General features: G+C 45.0%; 1 protein-coding gene across 2 annotated transcripts in view; it reads right to left on the minus strand.

Annotated features, from left to right (window-relative positions):
* Positions 1 to 471: 471 nt before the first annotated feature.
* BMS1 (BMS1 ribosome biogenesis factor) overlaps positions 472 to 21,125 on the minus strand; it is a 53,141-nt gene continuing 32,487 nt past the window's right edge. Inside the window, exons 18-24 of one of the 2 annotated variants that reach the window (XR_014492705.1) lie at positions 18,185 to 18,243; positions 17,731 to 17,853; positions 16,796 to 16,943; positions 15,151 to 15,326; positions 13,035 to 13,196; positions 9,138 to 9,834; positions 472 to 974 (exon numbers count right to left, since the gene is read on the minus strand). Coding sequence is in view for 1 of the 2 variants with exons in the window: in XM_083364167.1 (XP_083220293.1) it covers positions 9,607 to 9,834; positions 13,035 to 13,196; positions 15,151 to 15,326; positions 16,796 to 16,943; positions 17,731 to 17,853; positions 18,185 to 18,243 (896 nt within the window). In the remaining variant the exon portion in view is untranslated. Of the gene's footprint in view, positions 975 to 9,114; positions 9,835 to 13,034; positions 13,197 to 15,150; positions 15,327 to 16,795; positions 16,944 to 17,730; positions 17,854 to 18,184; positions 18,244 to 21,125 lie in introns of those variants that run through there. The other variant, XM_083364167.1, reaches the window with a different exon arrangement.

Genomic DNA, 21,125 nt, shown 5'->3' on the forward strand with positions numbered 1-21,125 from the left:
CTTCCAACTACTACTACTACTACTACTACTACTACTACTACTACTACTACTTATTATTATTATTATTATTATTATTATTATTATTATTATTATTATTATTTAGAACAATTAACCAGTGGAACGACTTGCCTCCAGAAGCAGTGAATGCTCCAACACTGGAGGTTTTTAAGAAGAGACTGGATAGCCATTTGCCTGAAATGGTATAAGGTTTCCTGCCTGAGCAGGGGGTTGGACTAGATGACCTCCAAGGTCCCTTCCAACTTATTATTAAGTCTCTCCTAGAGTCCTCTGTGACACAAAGTGGCTTGTAACAATAAATTAAAATAATAATAATAATAAAATATCCTAAAAGAACTTACACAACTCCAGCCAGTGGCTTCCTTTCCCCACGGCGCAATTATTTTTGCCGCGGAAAGTCACCGTTTCCATAACCTCTTCAAACGCTCTTTTCTCCTTTTGTCCTTTAGAAACTCTTTTCTTTTTTTTTTTTGACACACTGTGAGCTGTTTTCTCAGGGCTGGCAAGGGAGAGCGTCTTGATGGGTTGGTTTTAATCTCTTCTTAAGAACTTCCCGTGTTGGAGCATTCACAACTTCTGGAGGCAGGTGGTTCCACTGGTTAATTGTTCTCACCGTCAGTGACAAGATAGTGTCTCTTTTCTATCCCTGCAAACAGATAGGATTGCCATGTGTAAAACTGTTTCTTCCTTCTTTCTCCATTTTCAGCTTCCTCTCTGTTGCAGCCCTGAATTATTTTACGCAACTCTGCCCGAAAGGTAAATTAACAGCTCCCAGCGATGCTTCTTATTATAGGGAAACCATTTGTTTTCCCCGCTTGATAAAATGTGCACATCTGCTCTGCCTTTTAAGGGTGAGGGCCCTGCTCTGCAAATGTCTTTGGAAAAGGTCAGAGGACTTCTGTTGTGTATTTTGCAAGCGATTGTAGGAAGCTGCTCTTCAGAGTACATCAATGCCTCTGCAAAAGTAAACATGAGATGGACGTAAGGGGGAAAGAGATTAATAAGCAGATGGAAAGAACACGCTGAACTGGGATTAAGTGATCCTTCATAAATTATAGAGAAATATTTAATCTTGCTCCATAAATCCTTGTTACAAATGACCAGAATTTTACAGATGTTAAGTGCTAGGAATTACTTACTGTACTTTAAAATTTTAAGATGCCAAAAGAGGTAATAAAGCATATCCATGTGCAAACGTATGTGGCTTTATCCTTACATTTCTAACTAGTTTTCTCCTATATATATACAAAAGCATAAAGTCCATGAAAATCATAGTATTTATATGCGTGGAAACATACAGGAGGATTTGTGGTACCCAAAGGAGAACAACCAGATTGTGTAAGAGCTTTTTCCCCTATGGCTCAACCTTGTTATTATCCCACTATTGTTTGAAGTATTACTGTTTTGGATAGGAAAGCTGTGCAGAGAGTGGTGAGGACAGGAGAAAAGATTCCTGGAAGTTCACTTCCTTCTGTCCAGAACATAGCATATAAGCACTGCTTGACCAGGGTCTGACTTATTGTCTGGGGTGCTCCACATCCTCTCCATGACCGGTTTTCTTTGTTACCTTCCAGCAGGAAGTGGTACCCGGAGCAGAATGACTGGATTCTGTAATAGCTTTGTACCATACAGCATCAACCTTGTTAACTCTCAAGGCTCTTTTCCGCTATGTATTCAAAATGGACAGTGATTAATATGTACATGTATCTATATCTATATAGATGTATGTGTGCATAGTACTGTATATGCATGTGCAATATGTATACACACACATACACATTCTTTTAAAAGTGGACATGAGAATTTCATTTTTTTAATATGTGTGTTCACAGAAAAAAGTGACAATAAAGCTTCTCTTCTCTTCTCATACTAATAATAAAGTTGGAAGGGACCTTGGAGATCATCTAGTCCCTGCTCAGACAGGAAATCCTATACCATTTCAGACAAATGGCTGTCCAGTCTCTTCTTAAAAACCTCCAGTGTTGGAGCATTCACCGCTTCTGGAGGCAGGTTGTTCCACTGATTAATTGTTCTCACTGTCAGGAAGTTTCTCCTTAGTTCTAGGTTGCTTCTCTCCTTGATTAGTTTCCATCCGTTGCTTCTTGTCCTGCTTTCAGGTGCTTTGGAAAATAGCTTGACTCCCTCTTCTTTGGGGCAGCCCCGGAGATATTGGAAGACTGCTATCATGTCACCCCTCGTCCGTCTCTTCATTAAACCTAGACATCCCCAATTCCAGCAACTGTTCTTCATATCTTTTAGCCTCCAGCCCCCTGATCATCTTTGCCGCTCTTCTCTGTACTCTTTCTAGAGTCTCAATATCTTTTTTACATCGGGGTGACCAAAACTGGATGCAGCCTTCCAAGTGTGCCCTTATCAAGGCCTTGTAAAGTGGCATTAATACTTCCCTTCCCTTCTCTTCTCCTTGTCTCTTTTACCTTATCTTACCTTACCTTACCTTATTTCAACTGGATGAAACTCATCATGCTAGTAACGAGAGGACAGATATCCAGAAATTAATCTCTACATTTTTAACACCTACTCTCGAGGCTTGGATAAGAGGAGCGAGTCTGTTGCCTGAAAATATCAGCCAAATCTCTGGAGTCCCTTAAACCCTGCCAACCGATATGGTCAAAGTGCCCTCTTCAGGAGAAAGCTGCTTCGGCTATTTATCCCTCCCAAAGCAAAGAGAATTTTGATAAGGGAAGGTACAGATAGGTAGAACGTTGGTAAGGGGAGAGATGGGTGATGCAGTTGAGTGGTTATTGAACATGTAATTGATACGTCCTAATTTACCCCGTGAATAAAAGTTCTGACATTTCAGTTTACAGAAGATGAAGTGGGCAGATAGATTAAAGGTAAAGGTAAAGGTTCCCCCGCACATGCGTGCTAGTCGTTTCCGACTCTAGGGGCCGGTGCTCATCTCCGTTTCAAAGCCGAAGAGCCAGTGCTTGTCCGAGGACGTCTCCGTGGTCATGTGGCCGGCATGACTAGACGCCAAAGGCACACGGAACGCTGTTACCTTCCCACCGTAGTGGTCCCTATTTTTCTACTTGCATTTTTACGTGCTTTCGAACTGCTAGGTTGCAAGAAGCTGGGACGAGTAACAGGCGCTCGCTCTGTTACGTGGCACTTACTTCCTTACTTGGATATAATATTGGTGGTTTCCTATCTAAATACAAACAGTCCCATCTTAACTTATTTGGAGAACAGCCAAGCTGGGCTGGATGCTACCACCAGGATGGATATTTGCACACATAAGTACAATCAAAATTAATACCTGCTCCTGGGCCACCACCCCAAAGATTTAATTTAGAGACTTGAGAGAGAGAGAGAGAGAGGGCTGGTGCCTGAAGAAAGAAAAGATCCCTCTCGACTCTCGCTAATAACATTTGAACAATTAAACGTCTGCAGCTTCTGACTTAAAAGTCAGCACAAAGATAAAACAGAGACCAGCGTTTTCCGTCAAGAGAGACCGGCTAACGAAAAAGACGGAATGGAAGCATCAACTTTTGGAATGCGAACGAATGGCTGGGCTGCCGAAATAATGTCAACTGGCTTTTAGAATCTTGCATTTGTGAGTTCTGAAATTACTGACCGCCTGTGTTACTTCAGGAAAGGGAAAATATGGAATACAGAATAACAGGAGTTGGCAGGGACCTTGAAGGTCTTCTAGTCCAGCCTCCTGCTCAAGCTGGAGACCCTAAAGCATTCCAGACAAGTGGCTGTCTACTCTCCTCTTAAGATCCTACAGTTATGGATCACCCTCTGAAGGCAAGACCTTCCACTGGTTGATTGTTCTCACCATCAGGGAATTTCTGCTTAGTTCTAGATTGGTTCTGTCCTTGATCAGTTGCCACCCCTTGTTTCTCATTCATTTATTAAAGCAATGTTTGTCTTAACGGTGCCGACGGTATTTCTGAAAAGTACCAATTTTGAAATTGTCCGCCTCTAATCTATATGCTTAAGGGACGTGGTGGCTCAGTGGGTTATATATATAAAACTTCCGTACGAGCCGAGATCATGCCCCATAGATAAGGACCATCAAAACTACAGCTATACTGTACCTTCTGTAAGGATTCATCTCGTAACATCTTACCGGATTAAAAAATACCCAGGAATCCGATCTTTACGTACAAGTTGCTGTTATCGGATCAGTACGATGAACTTTCTTTGAACGTATTCCAAATTTTGTTAAAGACTGTCCGCAAAGTTGGGCAGACCTCAAGGGACCACCGACAAACCACCACTCATTCTATTACCTTGTCTTTCTTTTATTTTTTTTTTAAAAATATTTTTATCTATCTTTCAATGCTTCTTGTCTGTAACGCTGGTCTGCGACCGTAATAAAATTATTTATTATGGAAGACTTACCTACAGCAGATCCCCTTTTTCTCCTTTTGCGTAAGGTTGCAGAAAAGGGAAATCTCCGTCCTACGGAATCAGATGCTCCTTGAGTTCAAAGGACGTGCGACAAGAAAATCCTGAGCCTCCATTAATTTCTTTCCTTCCAAAGAAGCAATACCTTGGATAAGTGCCCACTGCAGCCCCTTTTTTTCTAGCTTTACGGGCTGGCGGCATTTTTATTTCCTCATTGCAGAAGGCAGAATTCCAGGACTAAAGTGGGCACGGACCCACCAGCGTGGAGAGGCAAGGACAGTCGGGGGTCCCCTCCCCTAAGGAGGTCCGTCTAGCGGGACCCAGGAGAAGAGCCTTCTCCGTGGTGGCTCCCTTCCTTTGGAACATCATCCCTGCAGAAATTAGACCGGCCCCCACTTTGGACAGTCTTTCGCAAGGCCGTGAAGACGTGGTTTGGCCAGCAGGCCCGGAAAACCCAGAATGGGAAGGAGCCCACCAAGTGACTTATTTAATCGTTTGCTGTCGCTGGGTGGTGGTGGTGATGAGTTTGTGTGTGAGTGTGTGTGTTGTTTTTTATTTCCGTTTCCGCAGCCCGGTTGCAAACAGCTCACGGCCCACTAGTGAGTTTGGGACCCTGTTCCATCTCCTTCGGGGTGGTTTCATACCTCGCCTAAATTGGAGAGACCAAGAGTTCTGTTTTCTTAAGATGTAGATTGAAGTGGGTCCTCACACCCGTTAAGTGACTCGCCAGAGGGTCCTTGGGATGTATGTAAATGTTCCAACTCCTAAATCCTTTACCCTACGTGAGCAGGGGTGTAAGTGTACGTCCCTAGCAAACCTATGCTCTTAACGTCTTCCTGAAGACTAATGAAGGAAAAAGATTTAAGACCACTTCCCGGATTTACCCGGAATGTCCCACTTAATCACTCATCCAGGGTAAAGGATTAAAGAGTTGGAACACTTCCATAATATCCCAAGGATCTACGTTTCACTCAACTAACAGACCTATCCTGATTAGGTGACAAGGAAGACCTCTCTGGAGGAGATATAAAGGGTCCCCCTAAACCAAGGGTAGGCAACCTTGGCTCTTTTATGACTTGTGGACTTCAACTCCCAGAATTCCCGAGCCAGCATGACTCAGCTTGGAAACCTCTCCCTTTCCCCTCAGAGTGGCTGGCTCAGGAATTCTGGGAGTTGAAGTCCACGAGTCATAAAGCGGCCTAGGCCTAGACCAGGGGCAGGCAACCTTGGCTCTTTTATGACTTGTGGACTTCAGCTCCCAGAATTCCCGGCATGGCTCAGGTTGGAAACCTCTCCCCTCAGTGGCTGGCTCAGGAATTCTGAGAGTTGAAGTCCACAAGTCATAAAGCGGCCTAAGCCTAGACCAGGGGCAGGCAACCTTGGCTCTTTTATGACTCGTGGACTTCAACTCCCAGAATTCCCGAGCCAGCATGACTCAGCTTGGAAACCTCTCCCTTTCCCCTCAGAGTGGCTGGCTCAGGAATTCTGGGAGTTGAAGTCCACAAGTCATAAAGCGGCCTAGGCCTAGACCAGGGGCAGGCAACCTTGGCTCTTTTATGACTCGTGGACTTCAACTCCCAGAATTCCTGAGCCAGCATGACTCAGCTTGGAAGCCTCTCCCTTTCCCCTCAGAGTGGCTGGCTCAGGAATTCTGGGAGTTGAAGTCCACAAGTCATAAAGCGGCCTAGGCCTAGACCAGGGGCAGGCAACCTTGGCTCTTTTATGACTCGTGGACTTCAACTCCCAGAATTCCTGAGCCAGCATGACTCAGCTTGGAAACCTCTCCCTTTCCCCTCAGAGTGGCTGGCTCAGGAATTCTGGGAGTTGAAGTCCACAAGTCATAAAGCGGCCTAGGCCTAGACCAGGGGCAGGCAACCTTGGCTCTTTTATGACTTGTGGACTTCAGCTCCCAGAATTCCCAAGCCAGCATGGCTCAGCTTGGAAACCTCTCCCTTTCCCCTCAGAGTGGCTGGCTCAGGAATTCTGGGAGTTGAAGTCCACAAGTCATAAAGCGGCCTAGGCCTAGACCAGGGGCAGGCAACCTTGGCTCTTTTATGACTTGTGGACTTCAGCTCCCAGAATTCCCAAGCCAGCATGGCTCAGCTTGGAAACCTCTCCCTTTCCCCTCAGCGTGGCTGGCTGAGGAATTCTGGGAGTTGGAAGTCCACGACTCATAAAAGAGCCAAGGTTGCCTACCCCTGCCCTAAACCAACTTGCTCAGACTGAAGGAAGCTACTTGGAGAAGCAACGAAATGTTGACTTCCAGACACCGGGAGACAAAACGCTCTTCTTCATCTTGAAGTCTCAAGAGACCAGGCGGGTTGTACAGGTAACAATACATTAAATAAAACCCCAGAATCTCTTAGGAGGGCTTTGACTGTCCTCCATCTCAAATTTCATCTGCTCCATCCAGTGAGAAACAATGACTTAACTAGAGGGACGGATCTACCGTAGCTCACCTGGTTTATCTGTGTGTGTTTTTTTTATAGACTTGCTAACTTTGTCCAATACAGCCAAAGTATTTCTCGTCTTATAAACAATATGATAAGGTTGCTGCGATAAACAAGGTTATTATTTTTTCTACAAGAACCAAGCAGGTGTGTTTTCTCTTTGGAAAGCTTCTGCAGAACATCCAGATTCAGCCATAGTTTCGTTCCATACAGCATTCCTTCCGTTATATGTTCAAGATGGACAGTGTTTAATATTTATTTGTTACGCATATGTAGGGGTGTGGGTCTATACGTGAGTTGTATATAGTATGTTTTAGGTGTGTGTCATGTATGTGTTTCACTTTGAGAGCGGGCAACTAAATTTCATTTTTGATGTGTGCCGTTGTGCCCACTGTAAAAAAAAAATGACAATAAAGGCTATCTTATCTTATCTTAAGGGACACGGTGACTCAGTGGGTTAGGACGCTGAGCTTGTCGATCAGAAGGTCGGCAGTTTGGCGGGTCGAATCCCGAGTGCCGCGTAGCAGAGCACCTGTTACTCATCCCAGCTTCTGCCAACCTAGCAGTTCGAAAGCACGTAAAAATGCAAGTAGAAAAACAGGGACCACTCCGGTGGGAAGGTAACAGCGTTCCGTGCGCCTTTGGCGTCTAGTCATGCCGGCCACAGGACCACGGAGACGTCCTTGGACAAGCGCTGGCTCTTTCGCTTTGAAACGGAGATGAGCACCGGCCCCTAGAGTTGGAAACGACTAGCAGGCGTGTGCGGGGGAACCTTTACCTTTATCTTATCTTCTAAGTAATTAAATCATAGCAAAGAAATTTCAGCTCGCCTGAGTACAAATTGGCTAGTATTTCTGCACTACCTCAGCTCAACGGGACTGTGATCTTCTAAAGAAAAAAAGAAAATGGCGCTAGTGGTTTTTTTTTTAATGCTTTATGATTTAACTACAGCTCATAAACCAAGAGCTAGATTTGCACGTTTTAAACTAGAATTAAGCTGTGCTAAGCCCTAGCGTGTACCCAAGTTCCCGATCACGCCTTGGCTTGTCAGCTCTTGAAGGAGGAGCAATAGCGTGATTTATTTTAAAAAATGTTCAGAAAAACCTACATTCGGGATGGAAGCAACCCATTTTATTCTTCGGAAGGTCGGCCAAGAACACTTAAACCCAACACTTATTTTGCCCTCACTACTAACTTCCTTTGGCAAAATGAAAGGAGCAAAAATAATTAATTCACGCCCCCCACCAAAATAATAATAATAATAATAGCAGGAGGGATGTGGACATTTTGATCAATACCCAAGAGGTTACATGGAGAGTCCTCGGTTTGCCACCACAATTGAGCCCAAGATTTCTGTTGCTAAGGGAGACGGTTGTTAAGTGGGTCTGGCCCCATTTTACCATCTTTCCTGCCACAATTGCTAAGTGGACCCCTGCAGTTCCTAACACGGTTATTAAATGAATCTGGCTTCTCCCTTGACTTCGCTTGTCGGAAGACCGCAAAAGGGGATCATGTGATCCTGGGACGCCGCAACCGTCGCACGTACATGCCAGTTGCCAAGCCTTCAAAGTTTGATCACATGCTGCAATGGTCGCAAGTGTGAAAAATGCTCATTAAGTCTCTCTCTCTTTTTTTTAGTGTCGTTGCAACATTGTTGTTGTTGTTAGCTGCGAAGTCGTGTCCAACCCATCGCGACCCTATGGAGAACGTTCCTCCAGGCCTTCCTGTATGGTTGAAAGTCAAGGTATATCTATCTCTATCTATCTCTGTATCTATCGATCCCTATGTCTGTCTGTCTGTCTGTCTGTCTATCTATCTAGCTACCTACCTACCTACCTACCTACCTATATCTATCTATCTATCTATCTATCTATCTATCTATCTATCTATCTATCTATCTATCTCTATCTCTATATCTATCTATCTCTATCTATCTATCTATCTATCTATCTATCTATCTATCTATCTATCTATCTATCTATCTCTATCTCTATTTATCTATATCTATCATCTATCTATCTATATCTATCTATCTATCTATCTATCTATCTATCTATCTATCTATCTATCTATCTATCTATCTATCATCTACATTCTACAGCTTCAGATTTTACTGTTGAACTTAACTTTTAATCTGCCAACAGCTTCAACTTTCAAGCAACCCACATTAAGATCGTACCGCACGCTGAGCTTTTCGCATTCACCAGAAGCAAGCTAAAAACCCCTTAGGACCGCACGCAAAAAGCATAACTCAGTCAACTCGCCACACTTAAAATAGAAAATATTATTCACGATTATCTCAGCGTGACGCGAAACAAATATATCTTATATCAAAGACCGCCGACACCGGACAGCTCTTTTCAGCTCTGATCAAATTGCCTTTCCAAAACTGCACCGTCCTTCCCATCCAGGAAACCCACAAGCTGGAATATCTTTTGAGATCTTTGTTCACTGGGCCAACCCGAGAACCCAGCGTCTCAAGTTCTTACTGACAGGTGCTTAGAAAAGCATTGGCAGAGCGTGTGTGTGTTTGTGTGTGTGTGTGGGGGGGGAAATAAAAAAAAAATCCCTCGTGCTCTTAACGGAACATTCCAGAATCTTCTCCGAGGGGTCCGTTCCTTCTCCAGACTAGACCGATCTAGAACCAGCGGCAGTGGTCCGCCACGCTTTTGGCAGAACGTACATCTTCAATCCAGAACTGGTTTGGCGTTTTGGATGCTCGGGTGGAAGACTGCCAAACTGCTTCTGGTTTTTAAGCTTCTTACTCTTTTTCAGCCCGGCCTTTTAGACTTGACTTTTGCTTTTTCTTCTCCTTCTGTCCAATAATACGGAAAAGCTTCTTCCGGGCTTCCTTCTGCCTCTTCAGCTTCGCTTCTTCCTCCATCTCTTTCGCCTTCTGATGCTCTTTAACCTGCTGGCGGTGCTGCGCCTTCTCTTTCTGCAATTTGTAGTTGTGCACCGTGCCCAGGGCCGAGAGAAGCGCTGCGACCTTAAACGTTTAAGAAGGAGCCAAATTAATTAGGGGAAAACCGCGTAACTTTTTGTTTTAAGTCGAAAGGTGGAAGATGGAATAAATACAGAGGAACAATGATCACCTGGGCAGAAAAATAAAATAAAAAAAATTAAAAAATGGGGGCCCAATAAGAGAGTTGGAAAGACGGCAGAATCTTTGCGAAAGAAAACTATAAAGTGACAATGGCAGCTGCTTTGTAAAGAAAAGGTATATAAAATGCCTTTTATATACTGACCCCCGACCTTCGTTCATTTCGCCGGGACCTAAAAACCTGGCTCTTTGAGAGCTATCTGGTCTGGACTGAGGGGTTTTAATGTTTTTAAATTGTGATTTTAATTTTTTTTGGGGGGGGGGCTAGACTTTATTTATTTATTTATTTATTTATTTATTTATTTATTTATTTATTTATTTTAATTCCATTTATATCCCGCCCTTCTCTGAAGGACTCAGGGCGGCTTACAAGCTTAGCAGTAATGTAATTTTATTTTAATTTTATATTGTATCGTTTTTAAATTTTGCCTTGTAAACCGCCCTGAGTCCTTCGGGAGTAGGGCGGTATATAAACCGAATAAATAAATAAATAAATAAATAAATAAATAAAATAAAACGTTTGACAAGTGGCACTTACCACCGGTGAGGTTAACAAAAAGGTTTCAAAAAAAAAAAATATGTCCGGCAATTGTTGGGAAACGTAGCCAAAAACCAGGCACCTATTATCATCATTTTCTCTTAAGCGCCTATGTATTTTTGACCCCAATTTTTTGCTCCAAAGCAGTCAAAAAAATTGGGGTCAAAAATACATAGGCCGCTTAAGAGAAAATGTTAAGAAAACACGTAGATTTTTTTTTAAGCCGGAACTATTTCTTTTGGGTATAATCTCAGGGGGGAAAAAAACATGAGAGAAAAAAAAATGTCTGTATTTAATGTTGCATGTATTAACAGCAGCGAGAACTGCATTCGCGCAGCATTGCAAAAATGAAGAAATATCAGCTGAAGAAAAAGATAATTAGGGAAATTTTGGACTGTGGGGGAAAATGGATAGGCTTACTTTGAAAATGAAAGCAAAAGGGACACAGAATACTTCCAAACGTGGGATGAGGTATTTTAACCAGGGGCTGGAAAAATGGGGTAGAGATGAGGAATTTAATATGCGTTATTAAGTGAAACATTTGAGCCCAGACAACACGTTGTTTACTAAGCGCTAACGAACTGCAAACCTACAAACTAATAAAATATTTTTTTTTTTAAAAAAAGGAAAGGCCCAAAGTTGATGAACCCAAGCTCAAGTTTGAAAAAACAACCCCCAAAAAGGGTCCAAGCATGACACAATGACATGCTGGGTCATAAAATTGTAGGAATTATGAACTTCGCTAACATCTAGCATTAGCACGGCCTCTTTTAAAGGACTCAGAAAGCCTGGCTCGATTGCTTTTATCGTACCCAAAAACCCACCAAAGTAATTGCTAGGATTAACTCAGGTGTTTAAATATTCTTTTTTTTTTCTCTCTCTCTCTTGATCCTCAGATCAGGAAACGATTAAAAGGTAACGCGAACAATGCCCGTCCGTCCGTTGGCGGCTGCTACCTCCTGTATTAAATTACCTACCGTCTGCAATCAAAGTCATTTAATCTAACATTATTCAAAGCAATAAATCTGGTCGCCGTATTTGCTACCTGCAGGCACCGATAAAAGAGTTCATCAGAGCTGGCAGGGGGCCTATTGCCATGGATTTTAGGAAAAAAAGCACGACCGCTAGGGCAGCGTTTACAACTTGAGTAGAACACAAACTTGGCGGAGTTTGTGCAGTTTCGCTTCTAGCTTAGAAAAAGTCAGGAAGCTTCTTAAGATTAAAAAAAAAACACCACCTCCCATACAGACTGGAGGATTGTGTAAATACAGGGAGTCCTCGACTTACGGCCCCAATTCAGCCCACAATTCACGTTGCTAAGCGAGTGAGTTAGGGGGCAGGTTCGGCCCTACTTTTACGACATTTCTTGCCGCTGCAGTTGTTTAGTTACTAACAGAACCGTGAAGTAAATCGGGCTTCCCCCATTGACTTTCGCTTGCCAGAAGGCCGCAAAAGGGGATCGCGTGATTCCCCGGGAGGCTGCGACCGTCGTAAATAGGAACCGGGTTGCCAAGCATCTGAATTTTGATGACGTGACAACCGGGGGATGCTGCAGTGGTCGTAAGGGTGAAAAATGTCTGGTTTCCCCCCCCCAGTAATGTTATATAACTTCGTACGGTCACTAAACAAGCTGTCGTAAGTCAAGGACTATCTGTAGGCAACACCGGCGTTCTTCCGGCCGGGCTTCATGGAATCGGACCGAGGATACAAATCAAAATGAAACTGGGTAGGATCAAATCCACCTCGAAATGGAATCCGTGGCAAATCTTCAATCCATTTCACTAGGAAAGGATCTTTGCGATATCCATTGTGATGTCCCAAAGGTGCTTTTTTTTTTTTAGGAGACAACTGGACTTTCCTGGTTTTTTTTTTTCTTTGAAGAGGTTTCGCTTCTCATCCCAGAAGCTTCTTCAGCTCTGAGTGGATGGCGGGGAATGGAAGGATTTACACTCCTTGCAGACGGCTGGTCATTTGCCTTCTTTTTAGAGAGTCGTCGAGGCCACTTGGAGGTTGACCTGTGTCCTCGGGATGGCTACTGAGTAGTGCAAACGATTCCAATCTACTCAGGTGATCCTTGAGGATACAGGTCAACCTCCAAGCGGCCTCAACGACTCTCTAAAAAGAAGGCAACTGACCAGCTGTCTGTAAGGAGTATAAATCCTTCCCTTCTCCACCCTCCAGTCAAGAGCCGAAGAAGCTCCGTGGATGAGCAGGGAAAGGTCTTCAAAGAAAAACACAAGGAGTATCAATCCTTCCCTTCCCGATCCTTCCGTCAGAGCCGAAGAAGCTCCGTGGATGAGAAGGGAAAGGTCTTCAAAGAAAAAAAAGAAAAGAAAAGAAAAACCAAGGAATTCCAGTTGCCTCTTGAAAAATCAGCAGCTTTGGGCCCAGCTTGACCCGGATGGCTGAGAATCTGCACGGACCAGAGACCTCAAACTTCCCGTCCTCCTCTGTCTTGACGGCTGAACATCCACGCTTAACGACTCTTCTGGGTGAAATTCAGGAGAGGTGGGGAGCTGCTAACCGAGGCCCTAAAATCGCTCCTCACCTTTCTTTCATGCGGTTCCCTGACCACCGCCGGTCTCCACTTATCCCTGGTGACTTTCTTCTTCCTCTCTTGGAACTTCGGCTTGTTCTTAAAAGGCAAGGCTTTCTGGAGAGCTTTGGGAATGTGCAGCTTGTTGAAATGTTTCTTCTCCCGCGTTATCGGCTAAGGAAAGGGAGGGGGAAAGAAGGAAAGGAAAGAAGGATAGGAAAAAGGTCAGGCTCTTTTTTCCGGACCGGGCAAAGCATACACGGGCGGGCGTTTGGTGGGATGTCCCGCGTTGAGCAAAACAAAACGAAAACGAAAGAGAAACCGAAACGCCCGGCCGATTTGTTTCAAGCTTCGAAAGCGCTTTCAGGAAGGGTGGAAGTGGAGTGTTTCGCTTTCGAAATGCAAAAGCTTGTAAGCCGCCCTGAGTCTTCGGAGAAGGGCGGGATATAAATGGAATTAAAAAAAAAAAAGAGTTGCACAATTACACACACACACACGCACGCACGCAAGAGCCAGTTCGGAGCGAAGCCTTTTGCGTTCTTTCGGTGAGCTGACTTCATTTTTGCCCTGAAACAAATGAAACGTCAAACCATCCCGACAGCAGATTCTTTATTTAAGCCGCCAACTATCATTTCTGGGGGCCTCCTCCCGACGCAAATCGTCCCACCAAAACGTTCCGCCGACCACAAATAAAAATGTTGTTTTAAGTCTTGGAACGCGCTTAAAAGTTTCCAGCAAACGTCTAAACGGCCCCTGCGGCAGCAAAATCCTGCCCCTTCCTTTAGGGCCTCTTTCTAACCATTATTCCGTCCAGCATCCTTGTCAGGATTTATCGGCCGTCCACCCGGTCTGCCAACCGGTAGTCCAACGATCTGTCTGTCTGTCCTCCATCCTCCATCAATCTAGTCCTCTATCCAGCCAGCCAGCTAGCCAGGAATCCATCCAGCTGTCTGTCTAAGCATCTTCTCTCTCTTGAATCACCTTCTCTACCAATCACCTTCTCTACCTATGTACTACTCTACCTATCTACCCTTTTACCTATCAAATTGCCTGAACTAATCCCCTAATATCTATCATCTATCTATTCCTTCCTTCCTTCCATCCATCCACTCTCAATCTAAATCTATCTATTCCTTCCTTTCCTCCCTCCCTCCTCTCCTTCTTCCATTCTTCTCTCCTTCCCTCCCCTTTCTTCCTTCCTTATCTATCTATCTATCTATCTATCTATCTATCTATCTATCTATCTATCTATCATCTATCTATCTATCTATCTATCTATCTATCTATCTATCTATCTATCTATCTCTATCATATATCCCATCTTTCTCTCTCTACCTCTCTCTATTTATTCCTATCTATATCTCTATCTCTATCTCTATCTATCTATCTATCTATCTATCTATCTATCTATCTATCTATCTATCTATCTATCTATCTATCTATCTATCTATCTATCTCTATCATATATCCCATCTTTCTCTCTCTACCTCTCTCTATTTATTCCTATCTATATCTCTATCTCTATATCTATCTATCTATCTATCTATCTATCTATCTATCTATCTATCTATCTATCTATCTATCTATCATCTATCAAATTAAATTAAATTATCTATCTATCTCTCTATCATATATCCCATCTTTCTCTCTACCTCTATTTATTCCTCTCTATCTACGTATATCTATCTCTATCATATATCCCATCTCTTTCTCTCTCTACCTCTCTCTTTCTTTCTATTTCTATCTATCTATCTATCTATCTATCTATCTATCTATCTATCTATCTATCTATCTATCTATCTATCTATCTATTCCTCTATCATATATCCCATCTTTCCCTACCTATCTGATCGCCTTATCTAGTTAATTTCTCTCTCTCTCTCTCTCTCTCTCTCTCTCTCTCTCTCTCTCTCTCTCTCCAGCCATCTATCTTACCCTCAATAAAATGATCATCCTGAATCCCTACCGTGATGCCCAAACTAAATTAGATTTCTTAATTTAGAGTCCCCCTACCCACGTGGCAGAAACCTGGCAGATTCGTGGAAGTGGCCGGTACCCGAACCGATGCATCAAGAGACAAAATCAGTCAAAACCTGCCACGCCTACCACGTGGCACGGACGGCCCCACCTTATAGAGGGAGTCCTTGTTTTGCTTCAGCCTGATGCCTTTCTCGTGCCTCAGCTGCCCCGTTGTCCTCATTCCGTTCCACGAGGATTTCTCGCCCGGAGGCTTCAGTAAAGAGGTGACCGGGTTGTAAAAGGCCGGGGCAGACACAGGATACCACGTTCGCAGGAAGACAATGTCTGAAGAGGGACAAAAATGGTTGGGGAGATTATCTTTTCTTAAATGCTGAAAGCACGGAGGTCTCTGGATTTTCACAGCTGCGATCAATTGATACCCCTTTTTGGTTTCACCTGGGCCGTGCTTCTTCTTGCTTGCAGAGTTAAAATTTGGTATAAGACTGTACCCAGCTATATAATGCCCCAACACTGCTGATGTTGGTATAGTGTCTCCCTCCCTCTCTCTCCTTCCCTCCCCTCTTTCTCCCATCCCTCCCCCTCTCCCTTGCCTTCCCCCTCCCCCTCCCTCATTCCCCCTCTCCTTCCCTCCCCTCTCCCTCCCTTTCTTGCCTTCCCTCTCTTCCTCCCTCCCTTTCTTCCTCCCCCTCCCTCTCCTTCCCCCTTCCCTCTCCCTCTTGCCTTCCCCCTCCCCCCTCCCTCCGTCTCCCTCTCCCTCCATCTCCTTCCCCCTCCCTCTCCTTCCCTCGCCATCCCTCCCTTCCTCCCTCTCCCTCCCTTTCTTGCCTTCCCTCTCCTCTCCCACTCGCCTTCCCTCTCTTCCTCCCTCCCTTTCTTCCTCCCCCTCCCTCTCCTTCCCCCTTCCCTCTCCCTCTTGCCTTCCCCTCCCCCCTCCCTCCGTCTCCCTCTCCCTCCATCTCCTTCCCCCTCCCTTTCCTTCCCTCGCCATCCCTCCCTTCCTCCCTCTCCCTCCCTTTCTTGCCTTCCCTCTCCTCTCCCACTCGCCTTCCCTCTCTTCCTCCCTCCCTTTCTTCCTCCCCCTCCCTCTCCTTCCCCCCTCCCCCTCCCTCTTGCCTTCCCCCTCCCCCCTCCCTCCATCTCCCTCTCCCTCCATCTCCTTCCCCCTCCCTCCTCTCTCCCTCTCCTTCCCTCGCCATCCCTCCCTTCCTCCCTCTCCCTCCCTTTCTTCCCTTCCCTCTCCTCTCCCCCTCACCTTCCCTCTTCCTCCCTCCCTTTCTTCCTCCCCCTCCCTCTCCTTCCCCCTCCCCCTCCCTCTTGCCTTCCCCCTCCCCCTCCCTCCATTTCCTTCCCCCTCTTCTTCCCTCCCCATCCCTCCCTCTTCCTCCCTCTCCCCTTTCTTGCCTTCCCTCTCCTCTCCCCCTCTCCCGCCCTCTTGCCTTCCCCTCCCTCCCTCTTCCTCCCCCTCCATCTCCTTCCCCCTCTCCCTCCCTCCCCTCTCCCTCTCCTTCCCTCCCTCCCTCTCTTCTTCCTCTCTCCCTCTCCCTCCCTCTGCCTTCCCTCTCATCCTCCCTCCCTCTCCCTCCCGCTTGCTTTCCCTCTCTCACCATCCCTCTCTTCCTCCCGTTCCTCTCCCTCTCTTTCCCTCCCTCTCTCTCTGTGTGAGCTACTGACTCTCTCGTCTTCCCAACTCGCCTGCCCGCCCGCCGGACAGGGCGTGTCAACCCCAGAAGCGATCCTCCTCCTGACCCTCAGAAGTCAGTTTCAGAGGAGCACAAGGGGGAAACCCAACTCACCGCTCATCAGTAACTTGTCTTCAAACGTTGCTCGGAAAGCCCCCTCTGGGGTCCTGAGGGCCTTCTTAATCTGTCCCCGGATGCCGCTCACCGTACGGATGGCCGCCCCTTCAAACCGAGCCACTTCCAGCACGGAGTTGAACATCCCCTGCATGGCGTGGGAGAACATTCCTACTTATCGGGTACCAGGATTAACAATAAAGAAAACCGATGCGTCTTCTAACTCACCTTCCTCTGTTACTTATAAGAAGAGTGTGTGTGTGCGTGTTTAATCAACAGCGGTGTCTTTGAGAGAGCCATTTCTGCCACAGTCGAAGGCAGGTGTGCCTCTAATAAGCCACGCTTTTCCCAAAGTGTGGCCAAATTTACTTCGGTGTGTTGTTGTTTTTTTTTTAAAAAAAATCGTTGCATTAAATACCAAGCCAAGATAAAATTTGAACTCTGAACTCGTACCCAGAGACTTCTGAGGGAGGGCCAGCCGTAACAAATTTAAATAAATAAAGCTGAACACCGCATGGCTCACAAAAGGCCAAGTTGCAAAATACCGCTCGAACTCCTATGTAGGAAACCTGTGACATTTCCACCTTAGGCTCACATAAAATGGCGCAGGTCTGACTCAGGGCAGAGATAAGTTTCGTTTCTGTTCATAAACTGCAGTTTACCAGAAATCAGATGATCCTGCTCCGTGCAGACGGACAATCCCGTTGGAACACGTACAAGAAAGTAACAGAAACAATGACATTCCATACAGGGCTATAGCTGAAATGTAACCATTGGAAGAGCTGCTTGTTGCTTGTGTGGTATTGTATTTCAATAAAAGAGAGCTGAGGACTTCCGGTCTGGGCCCTCATCCCGAGAACGCTCAGAGAGACGTGTCCTCATTTATTGGCAAGTCATGAGGAGCCCGCCGGGTGCGGAAAAACCCGCACTCCTACCTTAATAAAAGCTGTATTCTTGAAAATTTTGAAAGGGAAGCCAATCAGCTTTAGTTTCTTCACAATCCTTATGGACTTATCCAAGTCAAGCACCACTCCGGTTGCAGCTATCCGAAAATCGGCCTGAAATAAAACAACGAAAGTCCGCTTACAACGTATAAAGTGAAAAGTCTACGGCTTTGGATTTAGTTTTGCTTTCCCTGCAAGGAAACTCTTTTGAGTTAAAAAAAACAAAAGAGCTTTAAAGGCTTAAGAAATCAGTTTGGACCAGGGCTTAGTAAAAAACCACCTGAATATCTTCTTCTCAACGTCGCATCCATGAATGGAGCCGTTGAGGAGAACTTCAGCTGCCAAAGTTGAAGCTATTTGGGTTCGTTTTCGACAGCACACACACACACACACAAAAAGCGACCGCAGGAAGGTGACTGGAAGCCCCCCTCGCTGATGTACTCACCGTTGTACCACTCACAGATTGCACGGCTAAACACCCGGTCCCTTGTGGAGTGATGGGGCCTGTGGAGAATGTTGAATGAAACCATCAACAAATGACCTAACAGCGTGCCTCTATCTATCTATCTATCTATCTATCTATCTATCTATCTATCTATCTATCTATCTATCTATCATCTTCTATCTACCTATCGCGTGCATCTATCATTTCCTTACTCTATCATGTCCCTTCTCTATCGCCTGCATCTATCATCTCCCTACTTTATCATCTCCTTTATCATCTCTACTCTCTCGCTATCATAGCCCTACTCTCTATCAGCTCCCTACTCTATTGCCTGCATCTATCACCTCCTTACTCTATCATCTCTTCTATCACCTACATCTATCATCTCCCCACTTTCTCTATCATCTCCTTTATCATCTCCCTTCTCTCTCATCTCCCTTCTATTGCATCTCTCATCTCCCTACTCTTTCTCTATCATCTCCTTTATCATCTCCCTTCTCTCTCATCTCCCTACTCTCTCATCTCCCTTCTCTCTATCACCTGCATCTATAATCTCCCTACTCTCTCTATCTCCTTTATCATCTCCCTTCTCTCATCTCCCTACTCTATCAACTCCCTTCTCTCTATCACCTGCATCTATCATCTCCCTACTCATCTCCTTTATCATCTCCCTACTCTACCATCTCCCTTCTATCACCTGCATCTATCATCTCCCTACTCTTTCTCTATCATCTCCTTTATCATCTCCCTTCTCTCATCTCCCTACTCTATCATCTCCCTTCTATCACCTGCATCTATCATCTCCCTACTCTTTCTCTATCATCTCCTTTATCATCTCCCTTCTCTCATCTCCCTACTCTATCATCTCCCTTCTATCACCTGCATCATCTCCCTACTCTTTCTCTATCATCTCTCTTCTCTCATTTCCCTACTCTATCATCTCCCTTCTATCACCTGCATCTATCATCTCCCTACTCTTTCTCTATCATCTCCTTTATCATCTCCCTTCTCTCATCTCCCTACTCTATCATCTCCCTTCTATCACCTGCATCTATCATCTCCCTACTCTTTCTCTATCATCTCCTTTATCATCTCCCTTCTCTCATCTCCCTACTCTATCATCTCCCTTCTATCACCTGCATCATCTCCCTACTCTTTCTCTATCATCTCTCTTCTCTCATCTCCCTACTCTATCATCTCCCTTCTATCACCTGCATCTATCATCTCCCTACTCTTTCTCTATCATCTCCTTTATCATCTCCCATCTCTCTATCTCCCTACTCTATCATCTCCCTATTCTATCTATCTATCTATCTATCTGTCTGTCTGTCTGTCTGTCTGTCTGTCTGTCTGTCTGTCTGCCTTACCTTTGTAAGGCGAGCTCCAATCTGGATTAGCGTGTCCTTGTAGTTTTCTTGGCAACAGTCTAGGGCAGTTTTTCTCAACCTCAGTGGCTTTAAGATGCGTGGACTCAGCTCCCACACTGGCTAGGGAATTCTGGGAGTTGACGTCCACGCACGCATTTGAAGCTGCCCACGGTTGAGAAAGACTGGCCTGGGAGGTGCCTGCCTCTTCCTTTCTTCCAAATGGTTTTTGGTTTTTTTCAACCTAGCTGAGAGCCCTAGAACTCCTGAGGGTCTCCCCCTTCAAATCCTAATCAGGTCTGACCTTTCTTAGTTTTTTGGGGTTTTTTTAAGGTCCGCCTAGCTGAGCGTGAAGGAAGACAAAATTGGAAAACGAAAGAAAAAAAAGACGAATGGCCCACAAGGAATTGAACTTACAATCAAGATGAATGGCCCAGTTTATCAACCACCTGGCCTAAGGAATGAAGATGATTATAATCAAGATTTACAAACTCTTTTAACAGTGTAGCAAGTCAAAGCATCTTTCTTCTCCAAGGTGACTTTTTTTGTATGTATTTTTTTATGGAACAGATATAATTCTTTGCCTTTCATGGAGCTAGTTAGCAAGCATTTCAGATATTTCATCTGGCCATTAAAATACATCTTTAATGGATTGTAATACCAGCGATGTCTCTTATTTGGGGGTGCCATCTGCTTGTTTTGTTGTTGTTGTTAGTTGCGAAGTTATGTCCGACCCATCGCAGCCCCAGGCCTTCCTGTCTTCCACCATCTTCTGGAGTCCCTTTAAGCTCACGCCTACCACTTCAGTGACTCCATCCAGCCACCTCATTCTCTGTCATCTCCTTCTTCTCTTGCCCTCAACCTTTCCCAGCATTAGGCTCTTCTCCAGTGAGTCCTTCCTTCTCATTAGGTGGCCAAAGTATTTGAGTTTTAGCTTCAGGATCTGGCCTTCTAAAGAGCAGTCAGGGTTGATCTCCTCTAGGACTGACCGGTTGGATTGCCTTGCAGTCCAAGGGACTCACAGGAGTCTTCTCCAGCACCAGAGTTCAAAGGCCTCCATTCTTTGGCGCTCGGCCTTTTTTATGGTCCAACTTTCACTGCCATACATTACAACTGGGAAGACCATAGCCTTGACTATACGCACTTTTGTTGACAGGGTGATGTCTCTGCTTTTTAGTGTGCTGTCTAGATTTGCCATGGCTTTCCTCCCAAGGAGCAAGCGTCTTTTAATTTCTTGGCTGCAGTCCCCATCTGCGGTAATCTTGGAGCCTAGGAAAGTAAAATCTGTCCCTACCTCCATTTCTTCCCCATCTATTTGCCAGGAATTGAGAGGGCCGGATGCCATGATCTTGGTTTTCTTTATGTTGAGTTTCAAGCCCACTTTTGCACTCTCCTTCTTCACCCGCAACAAGAGGCTCTTTAGTTCTTCTTCACTTTCTGCCATTAGAGTGGTATCATCTGCATATCTTAAGTTGTTGATATGTCTACTTGTTATTCCCATCTAAATATCTATTGGCCAGGGATCCAAACCATTGTTCTTATGTCACTAAGGTGATGTCTGAATCTTGTGTCTAAAA

Source organism: Vipera ursinii, assembly GCF_947247035.1.
Source record: "Vipera ursinii genome assembly, chromosome: 5".
Taxonomy (NCBI): domain Eukaryota; kingdom Metazoa; phylum Chordata; class Lepidosauria; order Squamata; family Viperidae; genus Vipera; species Vipera ursinii.